The sequence below is a fragment of the Limanda limanda genome, chromosome 1 (assembly GCF_963576545.1).
Source record: "Limanda limanda chromosome 1, fLimLim1.1, whole genome shotgun sequence".
Classification (NCBI taxonomy): domain Eukaryota; kingdom Metazoa; phylum Chordata; class Actinopteri; order Pleuronectiformes; family Pleuronectidae; genus Limanda; species Limanda limanda.
The window spans coordinates 25,886,790-25,911,047 of record NC_083636.1 but is presented as its reverse complement, the minus strand read 5'-3'; the positions used below and the strand labels follow the sequence as shown (position 1 = coordinate 25,911,047).

The 24,258-nt window shown below is 42.4% G+C and overlaps 2 protein-coding genes, 1 long non-coding RNA gene and 1 pseudogene across 3 annotated transcripts; all 4 read right to left on the bottom strand.

Annotated features, from left to right (window-relative positions):
* Nucleotides 1–696: 696 nt before the first annotated feature.
* LOC133001726 (proteinase-activated receptor 1-like) lies at nt 697–3,952 on the bottom strand. Its single transcript, XM_061071436.1, has 3 exons — nt 3,944–3,952; nt 2,832–3,860; nt 697–804 (listed from the first exon to the last, which is right to left on the bottom strand). The coding sequence occupies exons 1-3, from the start codon at nt 3,950–3,952 to the stop codon at nt 697–699; spliced, it is 1,146 nt and encodes a 381-aa protein (XP_060927419.1).
* A 298-nt stretch (nt 3,953–4,250) lies between these two features.
* LOC133013411 (histone H3-like) lies at nt 4,251–23,754 on the bottom strand (annotated as a pseudogene).
* LOC133003397 (uncharacterized) lies at nt 12,268–14,527 on the bottom strand. The gene is made up of 4 exons (XR_009678284.1): nt 13,143–14,527; nt 12,823–12,921; nt 12,610–12,703; nt 12,268–12,518 (listed from the first exon to the last, which is right to left on the bottom strand). It is a non-coding gene; the product is annotated as an uncharacterized LOC133003397 (long non-coding RNA).
* On the bottom strand, nt 19,297–20,451 carry LOC133004977 (proteinase-activated receptor 1-like). The gene has a single exon (XM_061074565.1). It carries the CDS (start codon nt 20,449–20,451, stop codon nt 19,297–19,299), a length of 1,155 nt encoding a protein of 384 aa, XP_060930548.1.
* Nucleotides 23,755–24,258: the final 504 nt, after the last annotated feature.

Sequence of the window (24,258 nt, the reverse complement as noted above, 5' to 3'; positions counted from 1 at the left end):
AACATACATTTTTAAACTCTAAAAAGGACTTCATCCAACTGATGATTCTCCTTAAATGTAGCTTAAATAAAACCTTGCATCTCAAACAGCGTGTAACACGTCTCAATGTCGTGGAAGCGTGATAAAAAATTAGCAATCGGCAGATTATGATGCTTGAGAGAAAACAAATGATGATGTCAGTATCATGTCACCAAGGGACAAAAGCAAAGTTGATAAAATGGAAGTGTTAGGTCTTGTTATTGTTGTAGGTTTGTATGTGTGTATGCGCGTGTGTGTGGATTAGTTTTGTTGCAAAAGGTGTAAAGGGGAGAGGAAGCAGACAAGCAAAGACAGTATGACAATTCGTGCGCGTGCGCGCACATATACAAACACAGGTGCATGCTTATGCATATCAGAAACCTGAACCTTGACTTTTCTATTGAAGCAGATATTGTCTTGGTCCTCTTTTTCCCGTACACACCAATGACATTGTACAAATTATTTTTCTTTTCATTCTCATCAATCAAGCTATATCAGATCTTTACTTTAAGCAGACCCCACCCCTATGGGAGAGGTCCTTGTTCAGGTTTCTGATGGTTTTTTTTACAAGTTCATAATGAATTATCTGTTAGGGCCAGATTATTCTGTCAGGTTTGTGATAAGGTTTGGACCCCAAAGCAGACACGGACGAGTTGTTGGAGAATGAAGGAACAGAGTTCATTGGCAGGAGAAGCAGATGCAGGCTGAAGCGGCAGGGTGCTGGCTGGCTTGGAGATCCAGGATGAGATGAGGATGAGAAGCCGAGCGGTAAGGCACACGGAGGTTCTGGGTAGATGAATGAAACACAAGAGTTAGTAGAAATACGAGTAGAAGCGAGGGTCGAGAATAACAGCAGTGCAAGATCTACCGGACTAGCTCTGTAGTGGTGTGCAGACGAAGCTTTTTATAGAGGGGATGATGAGGTTGATTGAGAGCAGTTGTGCCTCGTCCACTGCAGCCAGGAACCAGCCACGCCCCCTGCCACACACACAACCTGCACAGGGATACAGAGAAGGGGAGGAGGAGAGACAACAACAACAAACACCTAACAGAATCATCACATTATCAAGTTTAAGAGAAGCGTGTTCAAAAAATATACCAAAAAAACACTCAGTAATCTCTGCCAAATTATGTAGCTCTATATATGGTGAGGTTTATTCTGTAATATAATATATATAAATGTGTGTCAAGCAAAATGTGTATTACACAAATGTAGATTATAACAAAATCATTACAAGAGTGTAATCAACTATCATAACAAAACATATCTAACATTATATGAATTGAATACAGGATAACATCACTAGGTGCAGTATAGTTATATGGTATGTGTTTAGCTGCATTCTAAAGGTATTGTTGCGGGTGGAAATCAAAGGCAGGAGGCGTCGTTCTCAAGTTAAAATTATGCAAGTTTATTCATAGGTCACAGGTCAGGAAACTGCGGTGTCCAGCAAATGGTCATGCATGGTCCACTGATCCTACACAGTAAACTGCGCAGAAAAAATGGCGCTGAGACAGAGTGCACACAAAGCTTATATATCGATACTGGGCATGACAGAGGTTCTTCTTGGATTGGGATTGGTCGGAGCACAAGGCAGTCCTGCCTTCCTGGCTCGTTGGGTCCTCCTCCTGGCGTTGCGTGACGATGACGTTGTATGTGCACGCCACTGTTGTGGCCACCAGAGGTCATAAGTATGTTGCCTGAGTGTGTATGCTCAGTATATGTGTGAAGTGAAACCAGAGGTCATAGTGTCCCTGCCTCAAAGCATTCTAAGACTGATAATTTCACAGGAGAGAGGACATCTCAGAATTTAATATAATGAAGTTATTCATAAAAGCACTGTGAGAGAAAGCCTCCCCTACGTCTAATCTGCTGTGTGTCAGACTCCCTGTTTGATACGGAGTATAAGAATGTTCAATCTTGCAACTAGCTGGAGATGTGTGTGTGTACCGATGTGTGGTGAGAGAAAAGCCTGTATCAGAGTTTAAGCATGAATCATCTGAAGTTGAAAAGAAGTATGACGTACCTGAATGTGTGTGTGTGTGAGTTGGCTACGGTGTGTGAATGTGTGTGCGTTTACGCTCAAAGGACATGATGTGTATCTGACCACACGTTAAAGTGTGTGTATGTGTGTGAACAGTGGTGTATTGTCAATAAATCCCCCTTTTCACACCTGATAGGTGTGGACAACACGGGGAAGGCAAAGGGCAGAAAAGGGCAAGGCAGAAAATCAAACCCAACTAGACTATAAATAGTTCAAATTAAAAAGAAACCTATACTCAGTGTTAACACAAATAAAACGTCAAACTTAGCTGTGATTAAAAGAATCACAGCAATACAAAAATCTCAAAACAAACAAACCATCTTAATATAAAAACGTGAAACTATAGCTGTGATTAAAAGAATCACAGCAATACAAAAATCTCATAAAACAATATTAACCAGATCAAGACAGTTTAAACATTGTTTGCACTTTGCTTCAGTCATTCAATAAAATGAGCTTGTTTTCGGAACAGAATGGAATGTGGTTTCATGAGATACGTCTGTGACCGGGTTCAGGGCGTCATTGCTTGTTGACCACTGTCGACCAGACAGGTCCATCCGACTATTCTGCAGTGTTGGTCATATAGTATATCTTTTTGATCTGATTGAAAGCATGTGGATTGGAATAAACCATGGTTTTCATTTTGCCACCAAAATTGAGTTTTTATGGTATGCCGCCTGGGTGGAGGTCAACCTGCAGGTCACTGGATCTGGTTGTTCCTATCCTAGTTAAGCGACTACTGAGGCCAGAAAAGGAATGTCCACTAACGCCCTCCAAAATCTTCTCACACCTCAGTGTGCTGGATAGTTGTTTCTGGCACTGGGATGAGCCAAAGTAGTAGACTAGGGGATCCAGGAGGCAGTTCAGACTTCCTAAACACATACAAACTAGATAGGCTGCGTAGGAGCTCGTCTCTTTGAACGCCTCAGCACCTCGGTTAAATTGCAAATAGCGTGCCATCAGTAGACAGTGTGTGGGTGTGAAACACAGCACAAATATCACCAGCACTGTTCCAGTCATCACGACTGCTCTTGTTGTCCTGCCTGAACTTCCGAGAACGTCGCGTGGGACTCTGCTCAGTGCCCAGATCACACGAGTGTAGGACACCACTGTGATGAGCAGAGGCAGAAAGAAGAAGGCGCAGCACAGGGCGATGAAGTAGAACTTGTAGTACAATACTATCTTGTGCACAGACTGGACGTCGTGGCAGGTGGTGATGTTCAGCTGACTGAGGTGAAAAGTCTGGTCATCGAGGACAAGGGGCACAGTGACAGCGAAGGATAATATCCACATGGCGACGCATGCCATGATTGCGTTCTTTGGCCTTCTCCAAGACAGAGAGTCAAGAGGATAGACTACACCAAGGAGACGGTCCACACTGATGCAAGTTATGAGCAGAACAGAGCAGTACATGTTCCAGTAGAAGGCTGCGGTGACCACACGGCACATGAGCGAGCCGAATATCCAGTTGTTGCCGCCAAAGTGGTAGGAGATCTTGAAGGGGAGCAGCAAAGCAAAGAGCACATCGGCACAGGCAAGATTCAACATGTAGATGGCCGCTGTCTTCATGGGTTTGATCCTCAGAGTGAAGGCCACCACTGCACAGATGTTGATCGGCAAGCTGAAGAGACAGATCAGTGTGTAGAAGGAAGGGATGAGGATGGTGGACACAGAGCCTGTGAGAAACAACAGCGCTTCTTCTGAGATTTTCACCCTCTTGATAATGGTTACATTCAGCACCCCCGTTCCGTTGATGTTGGTTTCATTCAGCACCGCTGGCCCGTTGATGCTGGTTCCCTAATGCATAAACATACTGTTGTTACTGTTTTTGTAAGCATCAACATCCTGTTTTTAATAGTTATATTTTACACTTCACTTACCTGAACCATAGATAACTCTTCAAATTCATATTCATATGCTGAGAGTAAATCCCCTGGTGGTTCTTCTTCATAACCATAATAGTCATAATAATCAGTCATTTCCTGTGTAACTGGAAAGAAATAAGAGAGAAAAAGAGTCAGGGGATCCAAGATGTAGACAAAGATTGTTTATTCAAGGTGTTGACAAATCTTTTTATTTCCTATAAGTGTAGGAATGCGGCGTTGTTATAGCCGCAGTTTAAGCTCTCTCTCCGTGGATGCGGTGTGCCAGCTGGATGTCCTTGGGCATGATGGTGACCCTCTTGCCTTAGATGGCGCACAGGTTGGTGTGCTCAAACAGGCCGACCAGGTAAGCCTCGCTGGCCTCCTGCAGAGCCATGACAGCGGAGCTCAGGTCGGTCTTGAAATTCTGAGTGATTTCTCTCACCAGGCGCTGCAAGGGCAGCTTGCGGATCAGCAGCTCCGTAGATTTCTGGAAACGACGGCTCTCACGGTGAAATGCACAGGTCACAAAGTCAAACAGTGCAACTGCATGTATGAACAGTTTCCTGAAGCTAATGAAATGGTCCCACTCCTCAGACTTTGGTTTTTAACCCTTTCAAACAAAGTCCACTAACAGACAGAGTGTGTGTGGAGCCACAACACAGCAGACATGAGGCGGTGTCAAGACCTTGAGCATCCCGTTCATTTCCGGGTGGTTGTGCAGCTCTTCAGAGGCGCCGGGCCTCAGCAGGAACACCCTCGTACGTCATCTACGAAACGGTGGAAGCACCTCCCTCTCGTAGATGACGTATGTCAGGTGACCGGGGGGCTCTGGAGCCCCGCTACCCCAGAGCTCGGCTTGCTTTTCCGGGGAGCGATTTTCATGTCCGCTGCCCGCACCGCGGTCACCAGCGAGATGAGTGGAAACACTCTCCATTCATCCATTCACTCATTTTTTCATTTATGTTTCCTTTAATGTGTCTGTAGCTCACTATTTATTTTTTTATAAGCTAATCTTTTCAGCTCTATTAAATCAACACAATTAAGTATTTCATAAATTATATTCCATGATATATTCACATAGAATGTTGATACATACACAAATTATAACTGGTTTTCACAAATAGAAAATTTATGTTTTTTTTTACAATTCATCTTATTTGAGTCGGCACACACCAGAACCATCAGCAAGGCTTTTTGAAACACTGACGCTTACAGAAATATTCCTGTCCACTGATATCCCATTCCGTAAACAGCCGCCAGTTCCAGTTTAACAGTTAATTGTCCATAAGGGACAGCTTCATGAAAACTTATTTTGTCTATGCTATTTGGCTGAAGATAAAATACAAATGTTTATCACATTGTATTCCCCTTTTTACCTTCCTTTTTTAACTACTTGTGGTTGGACTCTGAGCCATGTTGCTGGCTGTCTAACCCTCCGTAGACCTTATAATTTAAACTCTAAGACAACTCCGGTCTGAGAAACTCATTATTTCAAATCTCATGATAGATTTCCACTACATAGCCTATTCCCTTTAATATAGGGAATATTCATTAACCAACTCACCAAAGATTGATACACACTAAAACATATCAAACCTTATATTCCCATGTTATTTTTTCATTATAAGTGAATTGCCCTTACCGTTGTTCGTACCGTTGTTCGTACGGTTGTTGATCCCAGCTGAGGAAGCACATGCACACACCAGAACCAGCACTGTTGGAAACACTGGAAACATCGTGCTGGTGAAAAATGAGGCAATAACAGCAATAGTAATAACGATTCTATTAAATTTGGTTAATCCGCATGTCAGTCCTCTGCGTGTCTCGTCTCTCTCGCCCTCTGTCTGCTGCTGATCGTGAGCAGTGAGTTGGTTTTCTCCCAAAGTCTGAAGAAAAAAAAAAACAGCCAATCAGCAAAAGCATCAGCACGCACCCCTGCTCCTAGGCCTAGGGGAGGCTTTCACATGTAAATAACAATGCTGTGAGATTAACAAATGCAAATCAGGATAGATTCACTCAGTGTTGCAGAGGTAACACCTTTTTCTAAAAGGTACTAACTAAGGCATCAACTAAAATATCTGGCGTAAGTAAACCAGCCTTAAAATAAATATTAAATGTGAAATTGTAGCTTATATAGATTTCCCTTGTATAAGTAAGTGTGCTATAATGAATTACATTGTATACTATTTGTCATCGCGTGTCAAAGTTCCAAATATTTGTCCTCCCAAAATACTGGCAATTCAGCATCATATTCACATGTCCATGGCAAACTAAGCTGTTGACTATGCTGAAACTACCTCATAATTTGAACTTCAATCATCCTATTGTTGTTATTAAACTTTCTCAGTATTCCATTAAAAGACTTAAAACTTGTATCCAAACCTAAAAAAGTCGACATGACACTGTTCCTCTGCTGGAGAGGATGAGTGCGTTGGAAAGCAAAGCCGTGGGCCCAGTGTGGACAAGTCGAAGCGGAGATTAGCGGGAACCAGGCACGTGCACAGACATTTTGGGGGCAGGTGCTCAAACCCAAAAAATGGGCACCCATCGCCAAAATTAATTATGAAATTAAAAATAATAATAGTAAATAGATAAAAACTTACTTATTCTCCCTCATTTGTTTTACTAGTTGATGGCCTGATTCAATATAAAAGAGAACTGCTACCCTGAGCTGCTTGCTGCAGTTCCCTGTCTTTCTGCTTTTGGAGTCTCTCTTTTCTTGGCATTATGCTGCAAATTTTGTAAATGAGATAAATCAATGTTGTGCATAATAATCAAGAGTGACTTACATAATCTATATAAAGCTGACAACACAGTACACACACATTTTTGTTTACTGTTTCCTGACAGAGTTGAAGTATAAGCAGCATTACACTAATAATATACCAAAATTTGCCTCACCAGACTGTCATGTAGTTCAACTTAAGACCTACCTTTCATTTCAATAATTATTTTAAATGAAACAAAACTAGTGAACTTTCTAATTTGTAGAACAGTAAAACTGGCTTTAAATTCTCTGCCTGCCTGCCTGCCTGTCTGTCTGTCTGTCTGCCTACCTGTCTGTATCTCTCTCCCTCTCTCTCTTCATTAAACATGACAAACGTCAGAAAACAGCTGGACAAGGCCTTGAAATCACGAAACGTCGGACCAGTTGCGACGTAATGTTTTCAGCTGCGCTAATGTTGTGGTCAATTTATCACCAAACAACGTCATTACCTGTTTGTCTGATGCTGCGGGTCAGAGAAGAAGTAGCTGCAGCTGTTTGGCCCTCAGCTGCATGAGGAGGAGGAGGAGGAGGGAGGGGCCAGCGGGGGCTTGTGAGCGCCGCGGAGCATGTCGGGGCGAAATTCTCACAAGAACTCAAATAAATGCCCAGTCAGATATCAAAACACATTGGGGGGAATAGATGACAGAGACAGTAATTTGTATTCTTAAATATTGATGAATGGAAAAAAAATTGGGCTCCAGCAGAAGGGGCACTTTTCTCATCCAGGGCAAAAGGGCAGGTGCTTGAGCACCACTAGGGGTCTATCAGTGCACGTGCCTGGCGGGAACGTTGCTAAAAGAAGAAGAGAGCATCGAGTGCTTGAGCATCACAAGTGCATGTTTAAATATGGACGAACTGCTTAAATTTAGGACTTTGTTCTCATTAACTTTTTTCATAAACGTGACTTTTTGTCCTGTTGTATTTTTTAGGAAACTTCCCGTCTTTTTACACCTCTGAGGCAAATGGCCGGCACCACGAACCGAAGCAAGGATAAGATTAAAGAAGAGACTAGCTGTGCTGTTAAAAATACATTCTCCAGGTTTACCTTATTTGATGTAATTCATCATTGTGTTTTCATAGCCTGAGCCCCGCATACAACGAGGCCGTCACTGTCACTGAAGCGAGACAGATGACATGGATCCAACCTTCCACAACCAGGAGTTCACTGACCTGTGTGCCACACTTCAAATAAGACTGGAAGCTACACTGGATCTCACAGCTACACACTACAGACGTCCATTCGCTGGAGAAGATTCGGACAGAGTCCCAAAAAGAAGTTATGACCCAGAGGCGGCAAAGAGACATTTCAAGCTTCACGTGATTAGTTTTTCGGTGGCTAGGCCAGTTGTGTTTTTACAAAATTTGTGATGTATGTAATTAAAGCTTTGACTCAACATATACCTTGTTCATGTTTCTTTCCCTCGACAATATGTTCCACATATAACATCAAGCATCACATGAATGAATGTATTGTCCTCAGTAACTGCAGTGCTTTTGTGTAAAGACTTACTAATAGTTAATAATACATATTAATTCATAATATATACTAATTCACAGTATATATATTAGTAAATAAATATTATTAATAATTACAATATTAATTATTATTATTAATATTGTGTTGGAGGAGTTTCCCCACGTTATAATGACCCAGGATGACCAATAGCAACAGATCTACCAGCCAATCACAAGTGACTTTTCGTTTCAAAGGTCTGTGGTTTCATCCAATTCATATGCTAATTAGATCACATCTTCGCTCCGCGACTCCCCGGCGGCACTCCCCCCTCCCCAGCCCCCACCACTGCGATACCAGGGGTATGTTTCTGCCCGTTTGTGTCAGGGGCGGACGTAGAATTCGCATTCTGTAAACGGGCACTAACTGCTGGGAAATAGGCGAGTTTGCAGGTGCTTGAAGTGGTGAAAAAATCTGCTTTTCGTCTAGTCGGGGTTTAGAGCTAATCACAGGACAGAGACAGCCTTGGCAAAAGTCACTAATAACTTTCTAATAGCTTCAGATCAGGGATTTGTGTCTGTCCTCGTTCTGTTAGATTTTGGTGTAGCATTCAACACTATTGACCATCAAATTATATAACAGCGACTACAACAGTTAATCAGCATTAAAGGAACCGCCCTAAACTGGTTTAAATCATATTTTTTAGATCAATTCCAATTCATTAAAATTTGTGATGAGTCATCTGTGCACACCAAATTTATCCACAGTGTTCCACAGGGCACTGTGCTCGGCCCAATTGTATTCTTATTATATATGCTTCCACAAGTAATCATTATCAGGACATAGTCGGTACATTTTCCATAATTTATTTTAAAGTTGGGCAGATAGGGAGCAACATTAGCTTCCATGTCTACTTGTTCAGTGTCGTTTTTAAACATGTTTGTTTGGTCTTTAGTGATGCTGGTTTCATCTTTCTTTCTGAAACTTTAAAAGTGACCTGTGTCGTTGCATGTTCATTTATCCTAAATATGAGAAGAGTTGGTCTCGGTTTGGTTCAATCAAGTATTTATTTAGAAAGCAATGAAAAGGTATGAAAAGTCCACAGCAAAACAAACATCCAACACACTACCCCGGCACTCTAGCAGCCCCTGGGAAGTCGCAAGACGCATCAAACAGCCGGCGTCTGTAACATTTTATAACAGTAGGTACAACAGGATTGGTCAATAACGAGGGGAAGTCTTCCTTGGTTCTTCCTCGTTAGTGCGCAGGCGTAGTCCACCCTCTTGGCATTGGAAAAAAGAATATTGTGTTCCTGCTTTATCAGCTGTTAGTTCTGATTGTATAAACATTAGAAACAACTAAACCCAAACAATGTCACTCAGACCTTTAATCAAGAAGGTGTGACTGACCAGCGTTGTGACGCAAACACATTCCTAGCTAATTTCAAGATAAACTATGAAGAAAAGGTTTTTATAAATCTTTTGGGTGAAGGCCATATATCTGGCTCAAACTGTTCCTGTATCCCCCCTCCTTTCTTTATTGTTTAGAGTTTCTGTTCCATAAACATTTTCAGACACATACACAGAGAAGCTAATATTTAAAATCCCAACACCTGCAGTAATTGAGCCGGGGAAAGTAAAGAGCTGCTGCAGGACTGGGAATGTCTGGAAAGCAAAATTAGTTTCCATGTCTGCTTGTGCAGTGTCGTTTCTAAACATGTTTGTTTGGTCTTTAGTGATGCTGGTTGCAGCTCTCTTTCTGAAACTGTAAAAGTGACCTGCAGTAATTGAGCCGGGGAAAATAAAGAGCTGCTGCAGGACTCAGTCCACAAAAACCCTGAAGCTGTTTGTTCAAAGTTCAAATTCAACACAGTTTGCAAAATCCCAGACTAGATAATCTGTTGTCATTGCTGCTCCTGAACTTTCCTGTTGTTGTGGACATACTGTTGTCGGGATCACAGCCAGGTTACAGCCACTGGCCTGCCGAAATTGTGTGTGGCGCAGACTACTCATGCCTGACAGTATTTTTGAGCATAGGTGGAGAAACCTTTCGTAAACCAATGTTCTGTGATCATAGATAACATACCTGTTTAGATTTACGATCTTTAACCAGAGCTAATTTAGCATAATGAGGGAAGAAACGTTAGGCAAACATGGTTTGTTGTCAGGATCATACCACACACCATTTCGGAACATAGACCCAGAGGTCTTCCATAGGGAGATCTCAGGAGGAGTGACAGCGGACTGTACTGCAGAGAGAGAGAGGAGGACATATCAGAAGTGATAAATACTGTCTGTGTATGAAAAAGAGGGATTGACATGTTAGATGTGAGTGTGACAGCCTGTTGTTTGAAAGAGGAAGTGGTAGGCGAGTTGCCGCTTTCAGGAGGCATCAGTCAAATCCGTAGCACGTGTATTTGCACAACATTGGCATACAGCAACAGCAGAGTTCCCAACTCTCACGCTTTCGCCGTGTGACACAGGCTTTTGCATGTTTTCACACGCACTCACGCCACACATCCAATTTCTAACGGCCAAAAAAAAATCTGATTTTGGGCCGAGACACGCGCACCTCTCTCTCTCGCGCGCGCGCGCACTCGCGTCCTGCTGCCTCGGGAGATGTGCAGGTCCGGGGGCGCGTTTGCCGTCGGGGGCAGCGCGAGACCCAAGCTTCCGGAGGTTGTTCGGGCTGCCTTGGCCGGGGTTGAGCAGGCTGTACCGGTGATGATCCCTCCGCAGGTTCACCATCAGAAACTATGTTACGAGTTTTACTTCCTCTAGAGTCCAGTTAGATCGTCTTCTCGGCTCCGCCAGGGCCGATCTGAGGACCTCACTAAATAAATCTTAAATAAATCTTGAGGAGAAAAATTTTGGGTTGTTTTGTGTCTGTATAGGGCTACTATAAAAAACACTTTGCATTTTTAATTTTGGTACTTGTACTTTTACTTTTGATACTTAAGTACATTTAATATGAGCTACTTTAAGACTTTTACAAAAGTCATTTTCTGGCGGGTGACTTTTTTACCGAAGTCACTTTCAGGTAAGATATCTGTACTTTTACTCAAGTATGGCTTTCAAGTACTTTGTACACCACTGGCCACAGGCCAGTACAACCTTGCGCATAGATCTTAGAAAATGACTAACCAGCTTCTGATCTGAATCTGGTACCTCATTTTTAGTTATTTTTGTCATGTGTTGATCCATTGTATTGCTTAAAAAGGCTACTGTTTAAGCACTTTATTTGTTGCACTTTTTTGTTTGATGGAACGTGTGGTGGGAGGCTTTGAATAATAAAAAATATTTCTCCCTAACTAATCTTGTGTAATTTTTTGCTAAACATAAATCATTAACTGCTCTTAAGAATACAAATATTAACAATATAGATTAGGTTTCAGTTAAGAATTAGTTGAATATCATTGTAATAAAAATGTCAATCAACCTACCTTGGTCTATTCTTAATCACAGGTCTATTAATAGGGCTATATTGTGGTAAATAGACAGTCATTGAGGCACAACAATAGTTTTCTGGTTGAATGTTCAACTCAAGTCTAGACACTAGACGAAAAGCAGTATTATTGTCACAGTGAACCTCTACGGACAGGCCTAATCCCCTGCTGTAACCAACTGTTTCCATGATGTTACCTCGGCGTTCGCCAGTGAAGACAAGGTGGGTCTATCGGCGTTTGCGGACCTTAAGGGGGATTTGGAGAACAAAGGAGAGAGCCGCGGGGGGGCTCGCGCCGCCGCGCGGACCGATCGCGACGTGTGATCTAATTAGCATATGAATCGGAGTCCAGCCGCTGGCTAGAACCTCTCTCTACTCACCATTGGAGGAAACCACAGACCCTTGAAACTAATGTCACTCGTGATTGGCTGGTAGAAGTGTTGCTATTGGTCACCTTATGGGTCATTGCAGTGCACACGTGGGGTCACAGCATTCCGCACGTGGGGTAAGCCCCTCCCACACAATATTTATAATAAAAATGTATATATTAATATTTATTATTATTTATAAGTAAGCCTTTACCAAAAGCACTGCAGTTAATTAAAACTAAACATTCATGTGATGCTTGATGCTATAGGTGAACATATTGTACAGGGAACAAATGTGAACAAGGTATATGTGGAGTCAAAGCTTTATTTACATACAGCAAAAATATTGTACAAAATCTCAGGTGAGGCTTGAAATGTTTCTCTGCAGCCTCTGGGTCATGACTTCTTTGTGGGACTCTTCTCCAGTGTGTAGACGTCTGTGGTGTGTAGCTGTGAGATCCAGTGTAGCTTCCAGTCTTATATGAAGTGTGGGACACAGGTCGGTGCGCTCCTGGCTGTGGAAGGATGGATCCATGTCATCTGTCCCGCTTCAATCAGCTGTAAACACATTCAGTAAAATTAGCACAGTTCAATGACAACATACACCTTTACATGTAACTGGAAAATTATTTAATGAATATAACCTTACCCTCTTTCTTCTCCGACAACTCCTCAATGTTGATGTAAGGTCTGGTCGGATCATACTGGCTCATAGTGTGTCTTTGTACGTCATGGACAGGCAGCTGGAAAACAACACATGTAACATGACTTTATTATTAATAAACGGAAATAGCCGCGCTGCATCACCGTTGGAAGATCCACAGCAAAAAAACACCAAAACAATTCATAAACAGTTACTTACATTCAATGGCTTAATTTTCTGCACTTTAAATCCGGACTTTCAGCGTCTCAGCCTAACGCCTCTTTGTTTGTGTGTGTGTGTGTGGGGGGGGGGCTGAGGCTGTGAAAACATACAGAAAAAAGTCACGTTGATGAAAAAACTTAACGAGAACAAACTGTTACATCTAAGTAATTCATACATATTTACACATGCACTAGATCTGCTCCAGCACTCGATGCTGTATTCGTATTTTAGCAACTTTCTCGCTATCCCAAAGAGTGGCGGACATGCTTTCAGATGTACCAGTTAGCTTAGTGGTTAGCATGGCGTCTCTAGCTCACCGTAACTCAGGGACTGTGCTTCCGTCTTCTCCGCCTCGACTCGTCCACACCGGGCCCGCGGCTCTGCCTCCACACGCACTCATCTTCTCCTCCAGGGAACAGCGTCGTGTCGACTTCAGCAAGTTATTTACCCCGAAGACAGAGTCACTCGTACGGGACAAGCTAAACACGACCCGCTTCCTGTCTGCGGGACACTCGACGCTGCTGCACGGCGTTTACGAGGCTCTGATTGGACGAGTCCATCAGCTGATGACGCGAGCGGGTGACGTGAGCAGCGGTTACTTCATGGGATAAGTATTTGACTGAGGCCAGGTTTATTTTTTGTGGTGTTTAGTAAATTTACACACATGATTCACTCATGCTGTTCTGTGTTCGTAACCTTATAGTTGAATGCACTTATTGTAAGTCGCTTTGGATAAAAGTGTTGACTGTTTTAATGGAATACTGAGAAAGTTTAATAACAACAATTAGACAATTGAAGTTCAAATTATGAAGGAATTTAAGCTCTATATTGTGTCTCCTTTATATTTAAAATAATAATCAAACTGAGTGGAGATGTATGTTGTATCCAAACAGCCGGCTGCTGTGTTTTGTCACTGTGCAGTCCATGGGGGATTAAATATTACACTGAAAAAATAAATCATTAAATCAATGAATGTTTCATAGCAATTTTGAAAGTAGTGGTGAAAAGGTACCATTTATAATTCATGGAACAGCTTAGTTTGCCATTGACATGTGAATTTGATGCCAGTATTTTGGGAGGACAGATATTTTTATGGAAAGCCAGTAGAAGTTTGGAGCTTACAGGACACAGATGATCATACCCAGCATCATTTATTTGCTGGTAGAGGTGTGGTTTACACTTCCTCTGTGCATTTAACCAGCACAATTGAAAAAGTGACTGTAATCATGCCACTCTATACAGTTGTTGAGATTTAGGATTGTTTTGGATGACAATAAAAATTTGAAATAAAGTGCATTGTTTCATTTCTTTTGACTGCATTGACCTTTGTTCGTGGTATACAATATAATTCATTATAGCACACTTACTTACTTAAGAACAATTTAAAATTTCAGGTTTAATATTTATTTTAAGCCTGGTTTACTCAGCCAGATAGTTTGTTGGTGCCTCTTACACATTGGTGTTATCTGCTCTCAGGGAAACTGATTTGCATTTGTGAAGCTCAGAGCATTGTCATTTGCATATGAAAGCGTCCTCTAGGAGTTGGAGCAGGGGGGGTCAAATCTCAACAGCTCACAGGCTTGACAACTGCAGGAACCCTGAGCGTTTCCTTTGCTGCCTGCAGATACGTGTGAAAGTCGTTAACCGAAGGATGTGCCAACACTTCTCTGCGACACAGATTGACACAAACGCTTCTTTTCATGCAGTGAGAAGGCCCTACAAGTCATGATCTGATGAACATGAATCAGAATAAGTTCAGGTATTGCACATCTTTAGCATACCACCCAAAAATCCACTAGAATGCAGGAAATAACATCTACTTAAACCAAAATTTCCTGGGAGTGGACCTTCAGCTATGGCTTTGCTTCACAGAATGTAACCAATGTTGTCCATCTCCAGTAGGCGCCCCTATCAACAACTTTGGGCCCCAAAAACCACCAGAATGCACAACATGGGTACAACGCCAAATTAATTCCAATTCCTTGATAATTGAGCCACCAACGTGTGTGGCTGCCTGCGCGGCAACATTTTGGTCACCCCCGACAAAATCTCACTCCCAGGTTTTTTGAAAAGTTGGCAGCTCTGCAACAGTCTTTGGGAGCCAAATGGCAGACAGAACTGTGATGAGACTGTGATGTGCTACATTTTTATTAGAAGATGTGAGGGAGTTTCTGTGTTGCCAAAGGGCGCCCAAATCTTTTTGCCATTTGTAAATGAGACCGAGAGCTGTTGTGTTGCAGGTGTGGCCTGCCCCTTTAAGGAAAGTTTGTAGTGTGTGACGTAGTGCACCTGGTTATTGTGGGAAAAGACGCTAAAAGTGTGTGTATAACGAGAAGTGACGGACCACCTAGAGGTGATGCGAGTGTTGCTCCTGCTGTATATCTGAGAAATAAAGTTGCCGCATTCCAAGTAAAGAAACGTCTCCTCCTGTTTTCCTCCGGAGTGGTCCGGGCGGCTGGTTACCGGCCAGACAGCGAGCCAAGATAACCAGTGAGCTCCCAACCACGACTCGGAGCCGAGACACTGGCCAGAGAAGAAGACACTTGGAATAGGTTGCTTGTTTGGTCTACATATGTGTGCGATGAATCATGGGTAACGTAGTGCGAAGTCGAGTTATTTGGTTTAGGTTAGGCTACATCGCGGACATTTTACGGGCACTGTGCAACGACATGGTTCAAGTATTCGTCAAAACGATGCTTGACTAAGAAAGACTTTTTTTATTGCCAAATATATTAACTGTTTAAAGTAGATTATAAATATAAATAAATACAAAACCCTTTTTAACTTAAAACTATGAATAACATACGAACTGTTAACAAAAGTTTACACTATACTTAAATAAATAAAAATAAATACAAAACACACACACTCTGACTCGTGACTCTGACTTCGGTGCCTGAGCCAAATGAAGACTGAGGGTCGCTTTCCCATCACTCGGAGACCCCCGTGTCTCCGCGGCGGGGGCTGTCGCAGGCAGGCTTCGTGGTCTTCGTTCCTCCCGCCCCGAGCCGGTCCCGGAGCCGGTCCCGGAGCCGGTCCTGAGCCGGTCCCGGAGCCGATCGCGACGCACCGCCACGGAGGAGATGCGCCAGGCAGGGGGGGGGGGGGGCAGCCAGCGCCGGGGAGAGGTCTCGCGAGGAGACCCCCCCCCCCCCACCACCACCTGCACGGGAGCCCTGGCGCACCCGGGGCGCGGGGACAAGAGTCTGTCCACCGGCCGCGGGGGCCAGGCGGGAGCCGCCGCTACCCGTGAAGGAAGGAGCGGAAGTGTGAAGAGGCGGGACGAGCGGAGACCTCAGTCTTCCATTGGCTCAGGCACCTAAATGAGGCACCGAAATCTCCGTTGCATTTCGGTCCGGGTAGGTATTGGTTGTATTGGAACCGGTTCCATATTGGAACCGGTTCTCGGTACCCAACCCTAGTTTAGAGTGTAGCTTTCAATGAACAACCACTTACCATTTACATCCATGCATGAACCCCAACCTTTGTGATTTTACTGAGACAGTTGATCACACACACACATTGATGCACCTCCCTTCCTCATTCATGCTGCTTGAAAAAGGCAATCATACTTCATAGATTCACTTTTATAAGGATCTGCTCTCTAATCCAAATTCAAAGCAAAATTTTATGGATTCTTCCCTGACCCAAACCACATTCAACCCAGTTTCATGTAAATCTATCGGGTTGTTTTTGTGTAATCTTACTCACAACAAACACACAGACAGAGACCTCTGATGGTTTGTTGCTACAATTTTTATTTTACTCAGTAACTCCAGCAAAGCCCCTAATGGATTGTGTTTGTGTCACTTTGAAATTGATTGTGCTAAAGGTGTTAGGACCCATGGGCTTTTAGCATCCTTGCAAACACACCAATGCCTGAAGTCAGGTGCAGAACTGAGCTTGTCCACACAACACAGGTTAGAGAGAGAATGGATAAAACAATAACTAAAGGAATACAAGTGACCAGGGTTAGGCAGATTACTGACCTATTGGAGTCAAGAGCTGATATTTCAAGTGATAAGCTCAAAAACGATTTAAGACAGGCAGGAAGAAAAGCGACTGAGGAGCAAATGAAAAGCTGAGGCGTCACTTTTTTTCAATATTTGTCTTTGAGTTCCTTAAATCCTGCATGGAGTATCTATCACATCGCTGAGAGTGTATGGAGGAGACTGTCTGTCACTTTAAGGAAATGACACTGATCAAAGTATCATACATAATGTGAGGTAAAAAATAAGCAGTGAGTTAGTAACACTGGTAGATTTGACTTCTTACGTATTTCCTATCGCTTTTTTTCTTTTCCTAGAATGCATTTGCAAATAAATGTAGTCTAAACATGTATAACAAATCAAGGATCACAGCTCTTTATGAATTTAAACCATTAACCTTGACCATACTGAATCAATCCATATATTGGTTCCTCTCACTGGCAGTCTTGGTTACAGCAATGTTCAAGGAAGCCTGAGGCGACATTTTTTACCTCCACAGCTGCCGTTCACGTCTTCCAACTCAATCAGATCCGTGACCAGGACGGAGAAAACTGGGGGAGGTGTGTCTCCCAGTTTACACAGAGTTGACTCACACAAGGCACCTGCTTGTTCTCAATCTCATCCTTAGTGTCCTCCTAAAACGTCTCCTCAAAGTCATTGTCAAACTCCCCTGTAATCTCCTGATCATATACAAAGTTCAGCCAATGGCGCTCATCCATCGTCAATTTTTGACATTAATTTTCAAACTTCAAAAAAGGCCTTCTGTCAGTTTTATGTTAAGCAGGTGGACACAAGAAGCAGAGGCAGAGTTTTAAACAAAAAGTGTCCTTTTAATGGGAAATGGGAAATGTCCAACAGAGAAAACAACAAACTAAGAAATCTCAAAAAATCCAAAATTAAAAAACCAAGAGCACACAGGGGAAAGATCCAGGAACTTACTAGAGACAGATATGAGGCAGAGGATGCCAGGCACAGGCGACGAGGCATTAACAATGACGAACCGATAAGGACAAGGGGAAGCACAGAGACTTACATACACAGGGAATGGGGCACATGAGGCCTGGTGTAGACAATCACAAAGACAGGATGTGACGAAAGAAAACACACAAGGAGCAGAAACTACAAAATAAAACAGGAAGTAGAACACAGGGAGTGGGAAAAAATTAGACACAGAAACAGCTCATATATAAACATAAACACAAGGATAAACATGAAACAAAAGGAGGCATAATTATACAAAAAAAACACTCTTCAGACAGAGGCGGTAATAAACAGATGACAAAACCATGACACCTTCACCCAGCTAATGATTCTCCTTAAATGTAGCTTAGATAACACCTTGCTTATCACACAGCGTTTAACATGTCTCAATGTAGTGGAAACGTGATGTAAAATGAGCAATCAGCAGATTACGAACTTTTAAAATAAAACAAGTGATGTCAGTATAATGTCAACAAGGGACAAAACCAAAGGTGATAAAACGGAATGGTTTGTCTTAAGTCATATTATTGTTGTATGTGTATGCGCTTGCGTTTGAATTTGTGTGAGTTGTTTTTGCAAAAGGTTATGCACATCCGAAACCTGAAACTTGACTATTCTATTGAAGCAGATATTGTCTTGGTCCTCCTTTTCCCGTACAAACCAATGACATTGTAAAAATTATTTTACTTTTCATTCTCATCAATCATACCAGATCAGATCTTTACTTTTAACAGACCTTACCCCTATGGGAGATGTCTATGTCTAGGTTTCTTATATTTATAATATTTTTTTTTATGATTATTATGAATTTTCAGGTTTAAGAGAGGTGAGAAATATACTCAAGAAAATGCTCAGTAATCTGTGCCAAATCGTGTAGCTCTACTATTGTATGGTAGAGTTATATTCTGTAATATAATATATGAATGTGTCAAGCAGAAGGTGTGTTACACAAATGTAGATATAACAAAATAAGTTATCAACTATCATAACGTGATATATCTAACATTATATGAATTGAATACAGGATAACATTACTAATTGCAGTATAGTTATATGTTTAGCGTCATTCTATGGGTAAATAACTTTATATAATAGGCTTCTCAATTTAAATTTCATAAAACCCGGAACACTTTTGGAATTTCTATAAAATTACCTCAAAGCAATTATAAAACAACATTAACCAAATCAACAGTTTAAACATTGTTTGCACTTTGCTTCAGTCATTCAATAAAAGAGCTCGTTATAAGAACAGAATGAAATGTGGTTTCATGACATTCGTCTGTGATCACCCCACCTCTGGGAAGAGAGAGAGGCAGAGGAAGCATGGTTATTGAAATTGAGCATGGGTTCAGGGGGTCATTGCTTGTTGACCACTGTAGACCAGACAGTTCCATCCAATTATTCTGCAATGTTGGTCGTATTGTATATCTGTTTTATCTGATTGAAAGCATGAGGTTTGGAAGATACCATGGTTTTCACTTTGGCCTCCAAAATTGAGTTTTTATGGTATGCAGACTGGGTGGTAGTCAACCTGCTGGTCGCTGGATCTGGTTGTTCTCTTCCTAGTTAAGCGACTACTGACACCAGAAAAGGAATGTCCTCTAAAGACCTCCAAGATCTTCTCACACCTCAGTGTGCTGGAAAGTTGTTTCTGGCACTGGGATGAACCAAAGTAGTAGACCAGGGGATCCAGGAGGCAGTTCAGACTTCCTAAACACATGAACACTAGATAGGCTACATAAGAGCCATCATTGCTCTCTTGGATTGCCTCAGCACCTCCATTAAATTGCAGATAGTGGGCCATCAGTAGACAGTTTGTTGGTGTGAAACACAGCACAAATATCACCAGCACTGTTCCAGCCATCACCACTGCTCTTGTTCTCCTGCGTGAACGTCCTAGAACGCCGTGTGGGACTCTGCTCAGTGCCCAGATCACACGAATGTAGGACACCACTGTGATGAGCAGAGGCAGGAAGAAGAAAGTGCAGCACAGGGCGATGAAGTAGAACTTGTTGAACCAGATTATCTCGTGCACAGGCTGGACGTCGTGGCAGGTGGTGATGTTCAGGTGACTGAGGTGAAAAGTTTGTTCGTGGTGGACAAGGGGCACAGTGCCAGCGAAGGATAATATCCACATGGCGACGCAGGCCATGATTGCGTTGCCTGGCGTCCTCCAAGACAGCGAGTCAACAGGATAGACTACAGCAAGGAGACGGTCCACACTGATGCAAGTTATGAGCAGAACAGAGCAGTACATGTTCCAGTAGAAGGCTGCGGTGACCACGCGGCACATGAGCGAGCCGAATATCCAGTTGTTGCCTCCGAAGTGGTAGGAGATCTTGAAGGGGAGCAGCACAGCAAAGAGCAGATCGGCACAGGCCAGATTCAACATGTAGATGGCCGCCGGCTTCTTGGGTTTGATCTTCAGAGCGAAGGCCACCACTGCACAGATGTTGATCGGCAAGCTGATGAGGCAGATCAGAGTGTAGAAGGAAGGGATGAGGATGGTGGACACAGAGCCTGTGAGAAACAACAGCGCTTCTTCAGAGATATCCACCCTCTTGATGCTGGTTACATTCAGCACCCCTGTTCCGTTGCTGTTGGTTTCATTATGCATCAAGATTCTGTCGTTACTGTTAACACTTTCAGGAACCATATTTGGCTTTGTATTTTTACGTAGAGGGAATACCCTATCTATTATCAGAGGAGGCTTTTCCGTCTCCTTCAGTGTAGCTGGAGAGAGAGAAAGAGTGAAAAAGAGTCAGAGGATCCAAGATGTAGACAAAGATTGTTGATACAAGTTTTGCCAGATCTTTTTAAATCATATAATAAATATTCTCGAACTGAAACTATTTAGTTATTTACTTCGTCAGTTGATTATCAGTATCGGTATAAACTTTGACTTAGAATCAATTAATTGATTATATATTTTTTAAATGCCAATAATTTACTCTACTGTAATCTTTTTATCAAACAAAGACATTGTAAATCAAGTCAATTTGGGAAGTTTACATTTTTAGGCATTGTTTAAAAACATTTAATAATAAATTATACTTCAAACTGTCAATCCAGAATATAATCTCCATCCACCACAGTTATCTGGACTTGATGAAGGACAAAGACGAAGCCCTGAATCTTGATGATATATCAGATAATAATTGATAACATCTAATATAAGTGTAAGTTATCAGGGGACATTATTATAGCAGCCTTAAATCTGTTAAATTGCAAATAAAGTGCCATCAGTAGACAGTTTGTGGGTGTGAAACACAAATATCACCATCGCCGTTCCAGCCATCACCACTGCACTTGTTCCCCTGTGTGAACTTCCTAGAACGCCGCGTGGGACTCAGTGCCCAGATCACACAAGTGTGGGACACCTCTGTGATGAGCAGAGGCAGGAAGAAGCAGGCACAGCACAGGGCGATAAAGAAGATCTAATTGGACCAAATGATCTTGTGCACAGTCTGGACGTCGTGGCAGGTGGTGATGTGCAGCCGACTTACGGGAAAAGTCTGGTCGAGGTGGACAAGGGGCACAGTGCCAGAGATAATAGGTTTGGTTTTGGTCTTTGGTATGTAGGTTGGGTTTTCTATTCATTTGGGTTTAGTACCTTTTGATAGAACAACTGACAATGCATTTAATATATCTGTACTTCCTCCATCAAAAAACACTTTTACCTTTCACAATAAGATTGGTTAGGTCTTCTTTTCCATCCAATCATCACCCATCCATCTCCATCTATCGATCTATCCATCCATCTCCATCAATACATCCATGCATCTGAAACAGTTGAGCAACTGTTGCTCCTGCCATCCACACCCCAACAGTGAACCCTTTCAAAGTCACACAGATCTGTTCCTCTTGCCTTAAACCCATCCAGGATATACAAATATATGATATATACATATAACTGTACCACTCTAAACAATCTCTATACATTCAGCCTTTTCCCTTTAAATTGTATGTAGTTGATAAGTATTAAACCAACTCACATTTTTTCATTAAAAGTGAATCGTTCTTACCGTTGTTCGTACCGTTGTTGGTCCCAGCTGAAGCAGCACATGCACACACCAGAACCAGCACAGCTGGAAACACTTGAAACATTGTGCTTGTGAAAATAAAGCAATAACAACGATACTAACAATGATTCTATTAAATATGGTTAATCTGCGTGTCAGTTCTCTGCGCGTCTCGTCTCTCGCATTCATTCTGCTGCTGATCGTGACCAGTGAGTTTGTTTCCTCCCAAATTCTGAAGGAAAAAACACAAAACCGTGAACAGCCAATCAGCAACAGCCTCTGCACACACAGAGACACTCCTGTCCACTGTTGTCACCTTTCCCATCACCATGACACCACACACACTGCACTGACTGCACCATGACTGGACTTCAACTCGTATTAAAGGTTGAAGGAGAGAGCGTTGATTCTTGGCTGCAGACAAAAGAACATCAATCCTCATTCCACTGCTGCCAGACTCCACAGCACCAATATAAACCTAATACTGCACAGTTTGTCCACATTACAGCTGCTCATTGTTACTTTTGGATGTACACACACACATTTAAACACACAGTTATACTAGAGTGCTAATATGGTGAATTTATAATATATTTGTGTGTTTTCTATATTTATATTCATTTTGTGTAGTCACATGCCTTTTAATCTTTATAAGTCTCTAAATGCATATATATGGATATGTCTATTTCAATATCCCCTTACTAATGCACAAATACAGTGTACACCCGAAAAACAATATTTTCTGTCTGTTGTGAAAGGTTTTATTTTATTCTGTTGCCTTTTTTATTCTCTTGCCTCATTGTGGCTTATCTGCTGCAAGTGAATTACCCTGGTGTGGGATCAATAAAGATTTTTATTTGATCAAATAGAAAACTATTAAACAACTGAGAGCAAATTACAGTCTTTTAGGCAATCAACAGTCTACAGGCAACAACCGAACATGCTTGGTATAACTTAACTTTAAGAGCAAGCAGTGTTGGGAAGGATACTTTCAAAACGTATTCCGTTACAGAATACAGAATACATGCCCAAAAATGTAATCTGTAACGTATTCCATTACATTAACTAATCTGAGTAACGTATTCTGAATACTTGGAATACTTCCACATTGTATAGCATTTTTTAAGTGTATGATTGCGGCTTTGTTATAGTCAGTGGAGCAGCAGCAGTTTAAACTTTCTCTCCGCCGATGCGGCAGGTCAGCTGGATGTCCGGCTCCCATCCACTCCCACCTCTGTGCGAGTCCCACCGGAGACTGAAGCGCTGCACCAAGGCTGCCTCGCGCCGTGCAGCGATCGTTTCGGCGTTGAGTCTATTTTTGTTTGCGCTTGACGCGAGCGTATCGCGCCAGGAAACACACTGAAAAATTATTTTAAACGATATTGATGACATATTTCATATGATATAAATGATAAAGTATGCATCCCATAGTTTGTATTACCCTTCTGTTGTCCTGGAGTTTTAATTTTACCAATTTTACCAATCACATTATTAAATGTCCCACTCTGCCCATCCACTACAGACACACAAGCAGTCATAAAAATAAAAAGGGGGGGGGGCTCCCCATAGGCTTGAGTGGAGAGTACGTAATATGCCCTCGACACCCGTATTGAACGGAGCAAACAGCGGAGAAGTTCTTGAAGATGGATGAGCGTGCCTCGCTGGCCTCCTGCAGAGTCATGACAGCGAAGCTCTGGAAGCGCAGGTCGGTCTTCTCTCACCAGGCGCTGGAAGGGCAGCTTGCGGATCAGCAGCTCCGTAGATTTCTGGTAGCGACGGAACTCTCTCAGAGCCGCGGTCCCGGGCCTGTAACGGTCCCGGTCCTGTAACAGTCCCGGGCCTGTAACGGTGAGGCTTCTTCACGCCACCGGTGGCCGGGGCGCTCTTACGGCAGCCCTAGTCTCCAGCTGCTCCCTGGGGGCTTTGCCGCCGGTGGATTTACGAGAGAGTGAACTCGTGAAACAGAGAAGTACCGTCATGTAATCCACTGATTTCAACAATGTAACTGTATTCTGAATACCATCCATTTGATCTGTCAATCAATCAATCAAGTTTTATTTGTATAGCCCACATTCACAAATAACAATTCGTCTCATGGGGCTTTAACATTGAATACAGTTACTCATAATTTATATTCTAAATACGTAACGCCGGTACATGTATTCCGTTACTCCCCAACACTGAGAGCAAGCACTGAGAACACAAAAGTTCAGAAATGTACTCAGGGTCTTCAACTTGCATAGTTTCTTCAGGGTAAATCTGTATTAAAATCTAAACTCCGTCAAAGAAGAGAGTCCATACTGGAGTAATGAAGGCAGACCCATACAGACCTGGGCTAAAGCATGATTATAATGAAGTGGACTGTCAAAGGTTTTGGGGCATTTCTTAAACTTTGGGAATGTCTGGAAAGCAAAATTAGTTTCCATGTCTGCTTGTGCAGT